This window comes from Dama dama, chromosome 29 (genome assembly GCF_033118175.1).
Source record: "Dama dama isolate Ldn47 chromosome 29, ASM3311817v1, whole genome shotgun sequence".
Classification (NCBI taxonomy): Eukaryota; Metazoa; Chordata; class Mammalia; order Artiodactyla; family Cervidae; genus Dama; species Dama dama.
In genome coordinates, this window is record NC_083709.1 from 32,113,826 (window position 1) to 32,126,168 (window position 12,343).

At 45.0% G+C, this 12,343-nt stretch overlaps 2 protein-coding genes across 2 annotated transcripts; both read left to right on the forward strand.

Annotated features, from left to right (window-relative positions):
* Positions 1–2,622: 2,622 nt before the first annotated feature.
* LOC133048529 (interferon omega-1-like) lies at positions 2,623–3,210 on the forward strand. The gene has a single exon (XM_061132227.1). It carries the CDS (start codon positions 2,623–2,625, stop codon positions 3,208–3,210), a length of 588 nt encoding a protein of 195 aa, XP_060988210.1.
* Positions 3,211–11,755: 8,545 nt separating this feature from the next.
* LOC133048516 (interferon omega-1-like) lies at positions 11,756–12,343 on the forward strand. The gene has a single exon (XM_061132214.1). It carries the CDS (start codon positions 11,756–11,758, stop codon positions 12,341–12,343), a length of 588 nt encoding a protein of 195 aa, XP_060988197.1.

Genomic DNA, 12,343 nt, shown 5'->3' on the forward strand with positions numbered 1-12,343 from the left:
AATGAATCCTTGCCATAAACACAATACCTTGGTATCTCCTCATTACCATGTTACAGACTGAATGTGTGTGTGTTCCCCAAATTCATATATTGAAACCCTACCCCTCGAGACTTCCCTGATGCTCCAGTGGCCAGGACCCATGCTCCCAAAGCAGGGAGCCTGAGTTGAATCTCTGGTCAGGAAACTAGATCCTGCATATGGCAAGCAAGACTTCCCATGGCCCAAGTAAAGATCCTGCATGAAGCAAGGAAGATGCAAGACCCAGCATGCTTCAACTACGACCTGGCCCAGCCAAATTAACACATAAAATAAATATTTTTAAAATTCTTAAAACACCTGCAGAAACCCAACCCATCAATGTCATCGTATCCCAAACTGGAATATTAGGGAGATCATTAGGGTTAGCAATCAATAAAATGCAGCTCTTACTTTTAATATCATAAGTTTACTGTCACCCACATTAAGATCAGTATCTTTTGGAATCATTTCATTCCCTTTCATTCTAGTTTTTTCAAAGCATCTTCTCATTGCCCAGGTGGATTTATCAACTACACAGAAGCTAGGCAAGACTGGTCTCCTAAACCCTGCCAGAGAGGGTTTGTGTTTTAGCAAGTGGGGTTCTGATTGCCCGTCTCTCTTCCTTCTCCCCTTATACTGATCACATGTGGATTAAAGGAAAGGAAAATCAGCTAGCTGGTCTTCCAAAGCTGAAGGCAGTCAACTGACTCAGGACTTGGCCTTCAGTGAGCTTCTGTAAGAAGCAGCCCTGTCCCAGGCTTTCTGTTGTTCATATTGGCCTCATCCTCCCCCTCTGCCACAGCCTACTCCCCAGGCGTGCCGCACTGCAGTTTGCTAACTCAGAATACCTCATTACGCCAGGGGAAAACCACTTCCCTTCTTCCATATTCACGACATTGAGACGGACCCTTGTTTTCTAGTTGCCCACAAAAACAACTGTGGAATTTTACTTTCGAGGAAAGTTGCAAAGAGAAACAAAGTAATCTAACGCCTTGAAAGTGATAGAGATGCGGTCCCTCTGGCTTTCTTTACTTCCCTTTATTGTTCTTGTCTCATCATGAAATAGAACCAGAGCAGGAGCAGGAATACCAACATTGTCCAATTAGTCACTAAGTGTATAGAAAAAGTTTAAATGAAAAATTACACGCAAGTAAAGGAAAGAAGGCTATTTCTCCTGATCTAGTAACCTGGGTCTCACTGCCCTGCAATCTCAGAGGAGAAGGAAACAGAGGAACAGAGATGCCTGGTAGAATCAACTGCCCGAAGAAATGGCTGAAACTCCTTAGGTTCTGTGACAGAAGCTTCCAGTGAGAGACAACAGCATCACTGAATCTCTTTCCTCCAGCTCAGAAACTCTGAGAAGAACAAGTGTTGAAGAGTTTAAGTAAGAGCTGAATAATAGCAACTATACCTGGCAAAGTAAATATTATTTATCTACTACAAGTAAAATAATTGCAGTTGGAAACTCCTCCATCACTTGCACAAGCACACTTTTGCTCTCAGCTTCTGAGCACTGCTGACACTTTGGACACCTGGGGAAACAGGTCAGGAGAAACGAAGGTCACCACGGAGAACTAGGGTCCTTCACACAACCACTCCAGGGGAGAGGGTGGGCTTTTAGGAAGACAATTTATTTTCCCAACAAATAAATAAGCCCTCCACAGAAAGGAGATTCTTGTCCACAGGATGTCATGAGCCTGCCCTCAGGGAAAGAGCCCAGCATGTGATCAAGGGACTCTGTCACTCCCGAGGACAGGCTGTGGCTCCATGTGATCTCTCCCTTGTGAGTGAGGTGCTGCTGGGGAAATACAATTATCCTGGAATGAGAGTCTCCTCTCCCATGTTCCCTGAGAAGAACCAGGATTCTGGTGGGGGTGCTGGCCCAGTCTGTGGAGGACGACTGTTCTCCAGTGAGAAAATGGTGGAAAGAAAGGGTGACGTCTGTAATAGACCTGCCCTCGTGGTTCCCTGAAGGGCAGGGATCTGCAGCAATGTGTTCTAGAAGGAAGAGAAGTGTGGGAGGAGTACATGGACTGACAATAATCAGCCTCCTCTCTACATCAAACACTAAAGAAAACCCATCCTTTCTTTTAAAGAGCTTAACTACCAGAGCGATCTGGTAGAATCCCTTATAAATGTGAAAACCATAGAGCTGACAGAGCCTGGCTTCCTATGTAAAGTAGGACAGAAAAAATGGAGCCTAAGATCAAGCCAAAAATATGTTCATGGAAGACAGGAGAGCAACATTTATGCATGAGAGACAAGGCAATAACATGTGTAAATTCAAATGCACATCGATTCTCACTTAAGACAAAGACCTTTCTAATTTGATTGAGAAATATCCATTTGGATGGGCACATCTGAAGTTACTAGGAGAAGACAAAATTAATAGTCTAGATAGAAAACATTCCTTTGACTGTATTGAAAATACATAACAGAAAACCAAAAAAGGAAGTAAAAGTGTACAGAAACAATTAGAAAATGAAAACTACCATGTTCCCTATTTAATGGCCTTGCTTAGAAAGCATGGCATCAGAGAACCTACCTCAAGGTTCCACCAGAAACCATCGCAGTCAGGCCAGCAGCAGCAGCCTCATCTTCCCCATGGCCTTCGTGCTCTCTCTACTGATGGCCCTGGTGCTGGTCAGCTACGGCCCAGGAGGATCCCTGGGCTGTGACCTGTCTCAGAACCACGCGCTGGTTGGCAGGAAGACCCTCTGGCTCCTGGGCCAAATGAGGAGACTCTCCCCTCGCTTCTGTCTGCAGGACAGAATGGACTTCGCTTTCCCCCAGGAGATGGTGGAGGGCGGCCAGCTGCAGGAGGCCCAGGCCATCTCTGTGCTCCACGAGATGCTCCAGCAGAGCTTCAGCCTCTTCCACACAGAGCGCTCCTCTGCTGCCTGGGACACCACCCTCCTGGAGCAGCTCCGCACGGGACTCCATCAGCAGCTGGACGACCTGGATGCCTGCCTGGGGCAGGTGATGGGAGAGGAAGACTCTGCCCTGGGAAGGACGGGCCCCACGCTGGCCGTGAAGAGGTACTTCCAGGGCATCCATGTCTACCTGCGAGAGAAGGAATACAGCGCCTGTGCCTGGGAAATCGTCAGACTGGAAATCATGAGATCCTTCTCTTCATCAACCAGCTTGCAAGAAAGGTTAAGAGTGATGGATGGAGACCAGAACTCACCTTGACATGACTCTCACTGACTAAGATGCCACATCCGCCTTGCACACTCACCTGTGTTCATTTCAGAAGACTCTGATTTCTGCTTTAGCCACAGTGTTTCTCGAATTCAATCAATAGTACTGTCTAGTAGCAATAAGCAAGTAGATATAAAAAGTATTCAGCTGCATGGGAATCAGTCCATAAGTCATGACTGCCCTGATGTTATTTGTCTTTATTTATGTATTTATTTTATTTATTCTTTTATCTGATCATATTTACATTTTCATATAAAAATGGTTGTCTACATTGTAATGAAATTTAGAAAATATGTTCATTTCCTTAATATTGTAATTTCTTTTATTTATTAAATTCTTATGAACGTAAATTTGTTTTTTCATTCTGAAAACCTACATACTTATTTTGTCTATTTTTTCATAATGAAAACCTAAATACTTATTTCGTCTATACCTCTTGTGGAATAGCATTTGTCCATTTATACTACAGAATAGTCCTACCACTTTTCAGGAAATGATTCTCAAAAGATGAAATTCCTGGAATTCCCTGGCAGTGCAGTGGTTAGGACTCCGTGCTTCCACTGTGAGAAGCTCAGGTACCATGGATACCTGGTCAGGGAACTAAGATTCTGCAAGCTGTGGAGTGCAGCCCGGCCTCCACCCCCCAAAAAAAAACAGGTAGAAAGGAGTCTCTGAAACTGTGGTAAATGATTAGTCCTGAAGTCACAAGTATAACTAGTTTATACCCAGTCAGCAAAGAACGGTTGGTGTCAGTATGTGGGGGGAGGACTCATCCCCTCCAGGGAAGTTGCCAACATGAGGTGCCGAGAGGCTGATCCTGACACCTGTTACTCTTCCTCCCACCTCCTCCTCAGCCCTGCTTTACTGGACAATCCACTCCCTTACACAATATCTTCACTGCCTCCAACACAGGACCTGTGTTCTGTGATGCTTTCTAGCTTCAACGTTTCTCTCAGTGGAAATCACTGGAAGACAGCACAAGTGAAGGGAGAGTTCTCCAAGTTTCAAAACCTTGGAATTGCAGCTCTGCTATTTCATAGCAGGGTGACCCTGAAAAATATCACAAACACTAAGGAGAAGGACATGGCAACCCACTCCAGTATTCTTTCTTGAAAATCCCATGGACAGAGGAGCTTCGTGGGCTACAGTCCGTGGGTCACGAGAGTCAGTCACGACTGAACCAACTTAGCATGCACGCAGGCATGCATGCTGTCTTGATCTTCTTCTCAAGTATGGGGAAAATAACAGTAGTTTTTCAGAGGACTACTGTTTGGATCAATGAGTCCATATTCCAAGAAGGGTAAAAGTGTGCCTGGCAGAAATAATCAGGACAGTGAGAGTCCCAGAGTAGCTGCCCACGGGGACGAGACAGGACAGCTGGCCTGAGGCAGTGACTGAAAGGCAACACTAGAAAGACGCTAGGTCTTCGGTAAAAATATTTAACTTGGGTGCTAGTTTCACAGTATATTCAGTGTGTGAACTCTCCTGTGCTCAATGTTCCATCAAAACTTCAGTCTCTAAGTGCTGGCAGTGTCACCCCCGAGAGTCAGTCCTTCTCAGAAATTATGCCTTTAGAGGAGAGACTGCTAGAAGTGTATGCAGGTGTCTTATACGCAAGTGAGAGTCTTTCTCTGAACAAGGGGCCATGAAGTCAATTTGATTGGTCAAAATACATAAACCTTGCACATGCATATTGCCAACTGTTCACGAGAATAATGGCTACATTAATCTATATTCAAGACCATTTAAGTCCTTCTATGTGCTCACACATTGACCAAAACGGGATCTTATCATCCTTTTTAGGTTTTGCCAATCTGACTGGTGACACAGAGCATCTAGCAGCAACCATTAATTCTCCTTTTCCTAATTGATGGTGGTTGTCATCAGTCATACTCCAGCCTTCTGGTCCACCTCTTGCAATTGGTTCGGGAGAACTCTGAAAGAAAAACAATCTGCAGGCAAAGGAGAAATGTGCTGGTAGGAACTGGAGCCCCAGCATCGCAGTGTAGAGTTGAGAAGAGCTGTGGAGTTGAGACTTTAGTTTTAAGACCAGTACGCTAGAATAGGTGACAGCCTTTCCCCATCATATTCACGGGAAATGCAGGTTTCTTCTGTGAATTTCTGATCCATACACAATGCACCCATTGCTCTTCCATTGTCACTTGACTCATGTAAAGAAGTTCATTATTCATTTGTGTGCAAACTCCGTGATCTCCAGCTAGAAGACACACAGATTTCAAGGTCCTCCACTGGATCCCAGGCTCCACACTCACACTGCCCTCCTGCCATCTGGCTGGTATCCAGTCTGAGTTTCACTTGTGACAAAGCCACTTGTGGTTTCCCTGTGTTCAAGGCTCAGAACTGTTTTCCATTCAAACTCATAAAGTAGGCCATGACCTACTCTAATTATCAGGGCTTTAAAACTATGTCTTGATGCTGAGATCTTCCAAAGATGCATGCTGGAATCATATACCCAACTGCCTATTTCACAGTTGGTACCTGCTGAGCACACATGATGCTGAAATCAAAAGCATTTAGATTGCAGGTTTCTAAGCAACTTATCCACATGACCTGACGTTTTGAAAAAGTTGATGAAATTCTCCAATGAAAAACTGACTACACAAAAACATGAATGTTTAATAGATGACCGTTGGTTCAAAGAAATGAGAGGAAAAAAGGATTTTAAAAATTGAGATTGGTTATGTAAGGTAGTTACTGGGTCATAAGTTTGTCAAATTGCCAACATCTGCTGGATCATCGAAAAAGCAAGAGAGTTCCAGAGAAACATCTATTTCTGCTTTATTGACTGTGCCAAAGCCTTTGACTGTGTGGATCACAATAAACTGTGGAAAATTCTGAAAGAGATGGGAATACCAGACCACCTGACCTGCCTCCTGAGAAATCTGTATGCAGGTCAGGAAGCAACAGTTAGAAGTGGACCTGGAACAACAGACTGGTTCCAAATAGAAAAGGAGTAAGTCAAGGCTATATACTCTCACTGCTTATTTAACTTATATGCAGAGTACATCCTAAGAAATGCTGGGCTGGATGAAGCACAAGCTGGAATCCAGATTGCTGGGAGATATATCCAGCAGATCTAACCTCGGATATGCAGATGATACCACCCTTGTGGCAGAAAGTGAAGAAGAACTAAAGAGCCTCTGCATGAAAGTGAAAGAGGAGAGTGAAAAAGTTGGCTTAAAACTCAACATTCAGAAAACAAAGATCATGGCATCCAGTCCCATCACTTCATGGCAAATAGATGGAGAAACAGTGGAAACAGTGTCAGACTTTATTTTTGGGGCTCCCAAATCACTGCAGACGGTGAGTGCAGCCATGAAATTAAAAGATGCTTACTCCTTGGATGAAAAGTTATGACCAACCTAGACAGCATATTAAGAAGCAGAGACATTACTTTGCCAACGAAGGTCCATCTAGTCAAGGCTATGCTTTTTCCAGTGGTCATGTATGCATGCGAGAGTTGGACTACAAGGAAAGCTGAGCGCCAAAGAATTGATGCTTTTGAACTGTGTTGTTGGAGAAGACTCTCAAGATTCTCTTGGACTGCAAGGAGATCCAACCAGTCCATCCTAAAGGAAATCAGTCCTGAATATTCCCTGGAAGGACTGATGCTGAAGCTGAAAGCACAATACTTTGGCCACCTGATACGAAGAACTGACTCATTTGAAAAGACCCTGATGCTGGGAAAGATTAAAGGCAGGAGGAGAAGGATACGACAGAGCATGAGATGGTTGGATGGCATCACTGACTCAATGGGCATGAGTTTGAGTAAACTCTGGGAGCTGGTGATAGACAGGGAGGCCTGGTTTGCCGCAGTCCATGGGGTCGCAAAGAGTCAGACGGGACTGAGCAACTGAACTGGACTGAACTGAGGTTTGTCAAATATGGCATTTGCTCAGTTGAAGAGAGAGAAGATATATACAAAGTAGCAATTTGCAAAGATTACTGATGATTTTGCTTCCCTTAAATGCAGGAACTGAAAAGTACTGTTGTGGCATAAGGAAAATATTTCAACTTGATGTGACTTTAAGACATACATTTTAAAAGAGTTTTCAAACAACAGTACAGCAGAAATTAACCTTTTATATTCACATTTATATTAATATTGAATGAAATAATTTTCTCTTTTCCCTGGGGCTCCTTTAATTTTCAATCTTGTCCCCAGGTCTTCCCACTGGAGGGTCCCAATATCCAGTAGATTTCTGTCCGGACTGGAGATGCCTTTCCCATTATCCCCGAATTAGTCCTTTCCCTCAGAAACAGTCCTAAATCTGAAAACATACCACAACATGCTCTGATTTCCAGCCATCAATCGCAGCATAAACGGTCACCGGTGTAAATCGCTCTGGGTAAAATCTTCTCCCAGGAAGGGGAGGGTGGATACAGGGGCAGGTGCAGACATCAAAGGCTCTGACAGAAGCAGCGGCAAAGCTGCCCTGGGCAGTCGGGCCCGAAAAAGAACTTTCCTCTCTGCTCGCGCGGCCCCAGGCGCTCCCTGGGCTCCGGCGGCTCCCTCCGAGGGCGACCCCCGAGTTCTCCCCGTGGATCCGCCGCTCTGTACCTGGAGGCGGGTCCAGCTGGGTTTGCGGCGCCGGTGTGTCAGTTCCTGAGAGATCGGGCGCCCCCTCCCGGCCGTTGGGGCGCAGCGAAAGGAGCTTGGAGGGCGGCTTAGCTCAGGGCAGGACCTGAGCTGTTTCCCTGAGGCCCAGGGCAAGTGCTGACTTTCTGGGTCCTGGTTTCCCTGCTGATGGCCATGGGGATGCTCTGCTCCATCCCTCACGATTCACCCGTTAGCATGCGTCGTCTTGTATTCTTCCAGTCGTTTCCCTCATTCATGTAATTTGGTAGCATTAAGTATGCTTTACCTATATCCACAAGTACCGTCAGCTTGGGGTTTTCTATACAGGATTATCTGAAATGTTTCTAATCCAATCTCATGCAGGGGGTCATAACTCTCAAGGATCTTGTCCATCACGTATCTCAATTTTATGGTGAGGATCACTTAACAATCTATATGAGTCATCTTGCAGTTAAATATGATTGTTTTATAATTATTAGTTTTGTCAATCACATTTAGACTCTCAGTAATAACTACCACTTGATCATTTAATTTTGTTTACTGTACAAAATAATCAGGATACTTTGTAAATCGCTCAGCTTATCTAGAATTTGGAGATAGAAGTTAACTAATGGAAATAAGAGATTTGTAACATCGAGATATGAAACAACAGAGGAACATCTTGTGTTAGAAGTAAAGTAGGGAAATAAGTGAGAGTTAGTACATGCAGTGTGCTCAGGTGTTTATGATGTGGATAGGGAGTTTGGAACCTGACATATTAGGTTTTGAAATCCAGATGTGCGAATTCATTCTTAGATTATTTTCTTCAAATAAAGTCTTAGCAGGGGGCTCTTGGGAAGGAGAATATTAACTCAGTTTCAACTATGTCGGAGGGACTAAGTGAGTCCCTTACAGAGGCTAAGTAATTTGGAGTTGTTGTCACTGTCATTTTTGATGAACACTGAGAGTCTGTGGGATTTGTCTGGCGGAAGTGTCAGTTGCTCAGTCATGTCCAACTCTTTGCAACCCCATGAACTGTAGCTCATCAGGCTCCTCTGCCCATGGAATTCTCCAAGCAAGAATCCTGCAGTGGGTTACCATTTCCTTCTCCAGCGGATCTTCCCGACTCAGGGATTGAACCTTGGTCTCCTGCATTGAAGGCAGATTCTTTACCGTCTGAGCCACCAGGGAAGCCTGGTAGGTCCTTGGTAATTAGGGTCACAGTAGTCTTGGAACATTTAATTAGTAATCAATTTGGGATGGATGTGCCATAAGAAGTGAGGGCAGCATCAAGGAATGTGTTCTTTCTCCTCAAATAAATACCAAGAATGAAATATATCCTAACGAATCCTTGCCATAAACACAATACCTTGGTATCTCCTCATTACCATGTTACAGACTGAATGTGTGTGTGTTCCCCAAATTCATATATTGAAACCCTACCCCTCGAGACTTCCCTGATGCTCCAGTGGCCAGGACCCATGCTCCCAAAGCAGGGAGCCTGAGTTGAATCTCTGATCAGGAAACTAGATCCTGCATATGGCAAGCAAGACTTCCCATGGCCCAAGTAAAGATCCTGCATGAAGCAAGGAAGATGCAAGACCCAGCATGCTTCAACTACGACCTGGCCCAGCCAAATTAACACATAAAATAAATATTTTTAAAATTCTTAAAACACCTGCAGAAACCCAACCCATCAATGTCATCGTATCCCAAACTGGAATATTAGGGAGATCATTAGGGTTAGCAATCAATAAAATGCAGCTCTTACTTTTAATATCATAAGTTTACTGTCACCCACATTAAGATCAGTATCTTTTGGAATCATTTCATTCCCTTTCATTCTAGTTTTTTCAAAGCATCTTCTCATTGCCCAGGTGGATTTATCAACTACACAGAAGCTAGGCAAGACTGGTCTCCTAAACCCTGCCAGAGAGGGTTTGTGTTTTAGCAAGTGGGGTTCTGATTGCCCGTCTCTCTTCCTTCTCCCCTTATACTGATCACATGTGGATTAAAGGAAAGGAAAATCAGCTAGCTGGTCTTCCAAAGCAGTCAACTGACTCAGGACTTGGCCTTCATTGAGCTTCTGTAAGAAGCAGCCCTGTCCCAGGCTTTCTGTTGTTCATATTGGCCTCATCCTCCCCCTCTGCCACAGCCTACTCCCCAGGCGTGCCGCACTGCAGTTTGCTAACTCAGAATACCTCATTACGCCAGGGGAAAACCACTTCCCTTCTTCCATATTCACGACATTGAGACGGACCCTTGTTTTCTAGTTGCCCACAAAAACAACTGTGGAATTTTACTTTCGAGGAAAGTTGCAAAGAGAAACAAAAAAATCTAACGCCTTGAAAGTGATAGAGATGCGGTCCCTCTGGCTTTCTTTACTTCCCTTTATTGTTCTTGTCTCATCATGAAATAGAACCAGAGCAGGAGCAGGAATACCAACATTGTCCAATTAGTCACTAAGTGTATAGAAAAAGTTTAAATGAAAAATTACACGCAAGTAAAGGAAAGAAGGCTATTTCTCCTGATCTAGTAACCTGGGTCTCACTGCCCTGCAATCTCAGAGGAGAAGGAAACAGAGGAACAGAGATGCCCGGTAGAATCAACTGCCCGAAGAAATGGCTGAAACTCGTTAGGTTCTGTGACAGAAGCTTCCAGTGAGAGACAACAGCATCACTGAATCTCTTTCCTCCAGCTCAGAAACCCTGAGAAGAACAAGTGTTGAAGAGTTTAAGTAAGAGCTGAATAATAGCAACTATACCTGGCAAAGTAAATATTATTTATCTACTACAAGTAAAATAATTGCAGTTGGAAACTCCTCCATCACTTGCACAATCACACTTTTGCTCTCAGCTTCTGAGCACTGCTGACACTTTGGACACCTGGGGAAACAGGTCAGGAGAAACGAAGGTCACCACGGAGAACTAGGGTCCTTCACACAACCACTCCAGGGGAGAGGGTGGGCTTTTAGGAAGACAATTTATTTTCCCAACAAATAAATAAGCCCTCCACAGAAAGGAGATTCTTGTCCACAGGATGTCGTGAGCCTGCCCTCAGGGAAAGAGCCCAGCATGTGATCAAGGGACTCTGTCACTCCCGAGGACAGGCTGTGGCTCCATGTGATCTCTCCCTTGTGAGTGAGGTGCTGCTGGGGAAATACAATTATCCTGGAATGAGAGTCTCCTCTCCCATGTTCCCTGAGAAGAACCAGGATTCTGGTGGGGGTGCTGGCCCAGTCTGTGGAGGACGACTGTTCTCCAGTGAGAAAATGGTGAAAAGAAAGGATGATGTCTGTAATAGACCTGCCCTCGTGGTTCCCTGAAGGGCAGGGATCTGCAGCAATGTGTTCTAGAAGGAAGAGAAGTGTGGGAGGAGTACATGGACTGACAATAATCAGCCTCCACTCTACATCAAACACTAAAGAAAACCCATCCTTTGTTTTAAAGAGCTTAACTACCAGAGCGATCTGGTAGAATCCCTTATAAATGTGAAAACCATAGAGCTGACAGAGCCTGGCTTCCTATGTAAAGTAGGACAGAAAAAATGGAGCCTAAGATCAAGCCAAAAATATGTTCATGGAAGACAGGAGAGCAACATTTATGCATGAGAGACAAGGCAATAACATGTGTAAATTCAAATGCACATCGATTCTCACTTAAGACAAAGACCTTTCTAATTTGATTGAGAAATATCCATTTGGATGGGCACATCTGAAGTTACTAGGAGAAGACAAAATTAATAGTCTAGATAGAAAACATTCCTTTGACTGTATTGAAAATACATAACAGAAAACCAAAAAAGGAAGTAAAAGTGTACAGAAACAATTAGAAAATGAAAACTACCATGTTCCCTATTTAATGGCCTTGCTTAGAAAGCATGGCATCAGAGAACCTACCTCAAGGTTCCACCAGACACCATCGCAGTCAGGCCAGCAGCAGCAGCCTCATCTTCCCCATGGCCTTCGTGCTCTCTCTACTGATGGCCCTGGTGCTGGTCAGCTACGGCCCAGGAGGATCCCTGGGCTGTGACCTGTCTCAGAACCACGCGCTGGTTGGCAGGAAGACCCTCTGGCTCCTGGGCCAAATGAGGAGACTCTCCCCTCGCTTCTGTCTGCAGGACAGAGTGGACTTCGCTTTCCCCCAGGAGATGGTGGAGGGCGGCCAGCTGCAGGAGGCCCAGGCCATCTCTGTGCTCCACGAGATGCTCCAGCAGAGCTTCAACCTCTTCCACACAGAGCGCTCCTCTGCTGCCTGGGACACCACCCTCCTGGAGCAGCTCCGCACAGGACTCCATCAGCAGCTGGACGACCTGGATGCCTGCCTGGGGCAGGTGATGGGAGAGGAAGACTCTGCCCTGGGAAGGACGGGCCCCACGCTGGCCGTGAAGAGGTACTTCCAGGGCATCCATGTCTACCTGCGAGAGAAGGAATACAGCGCCTGTGCCTGGGAAATCGTCAGACTGGAAATCATGAGATCCTTCTCTTCATCAACCAGCTTGCAAGAAAGGTTAAGAGTGATGGATGGAGACCAGAACTCACCTTGA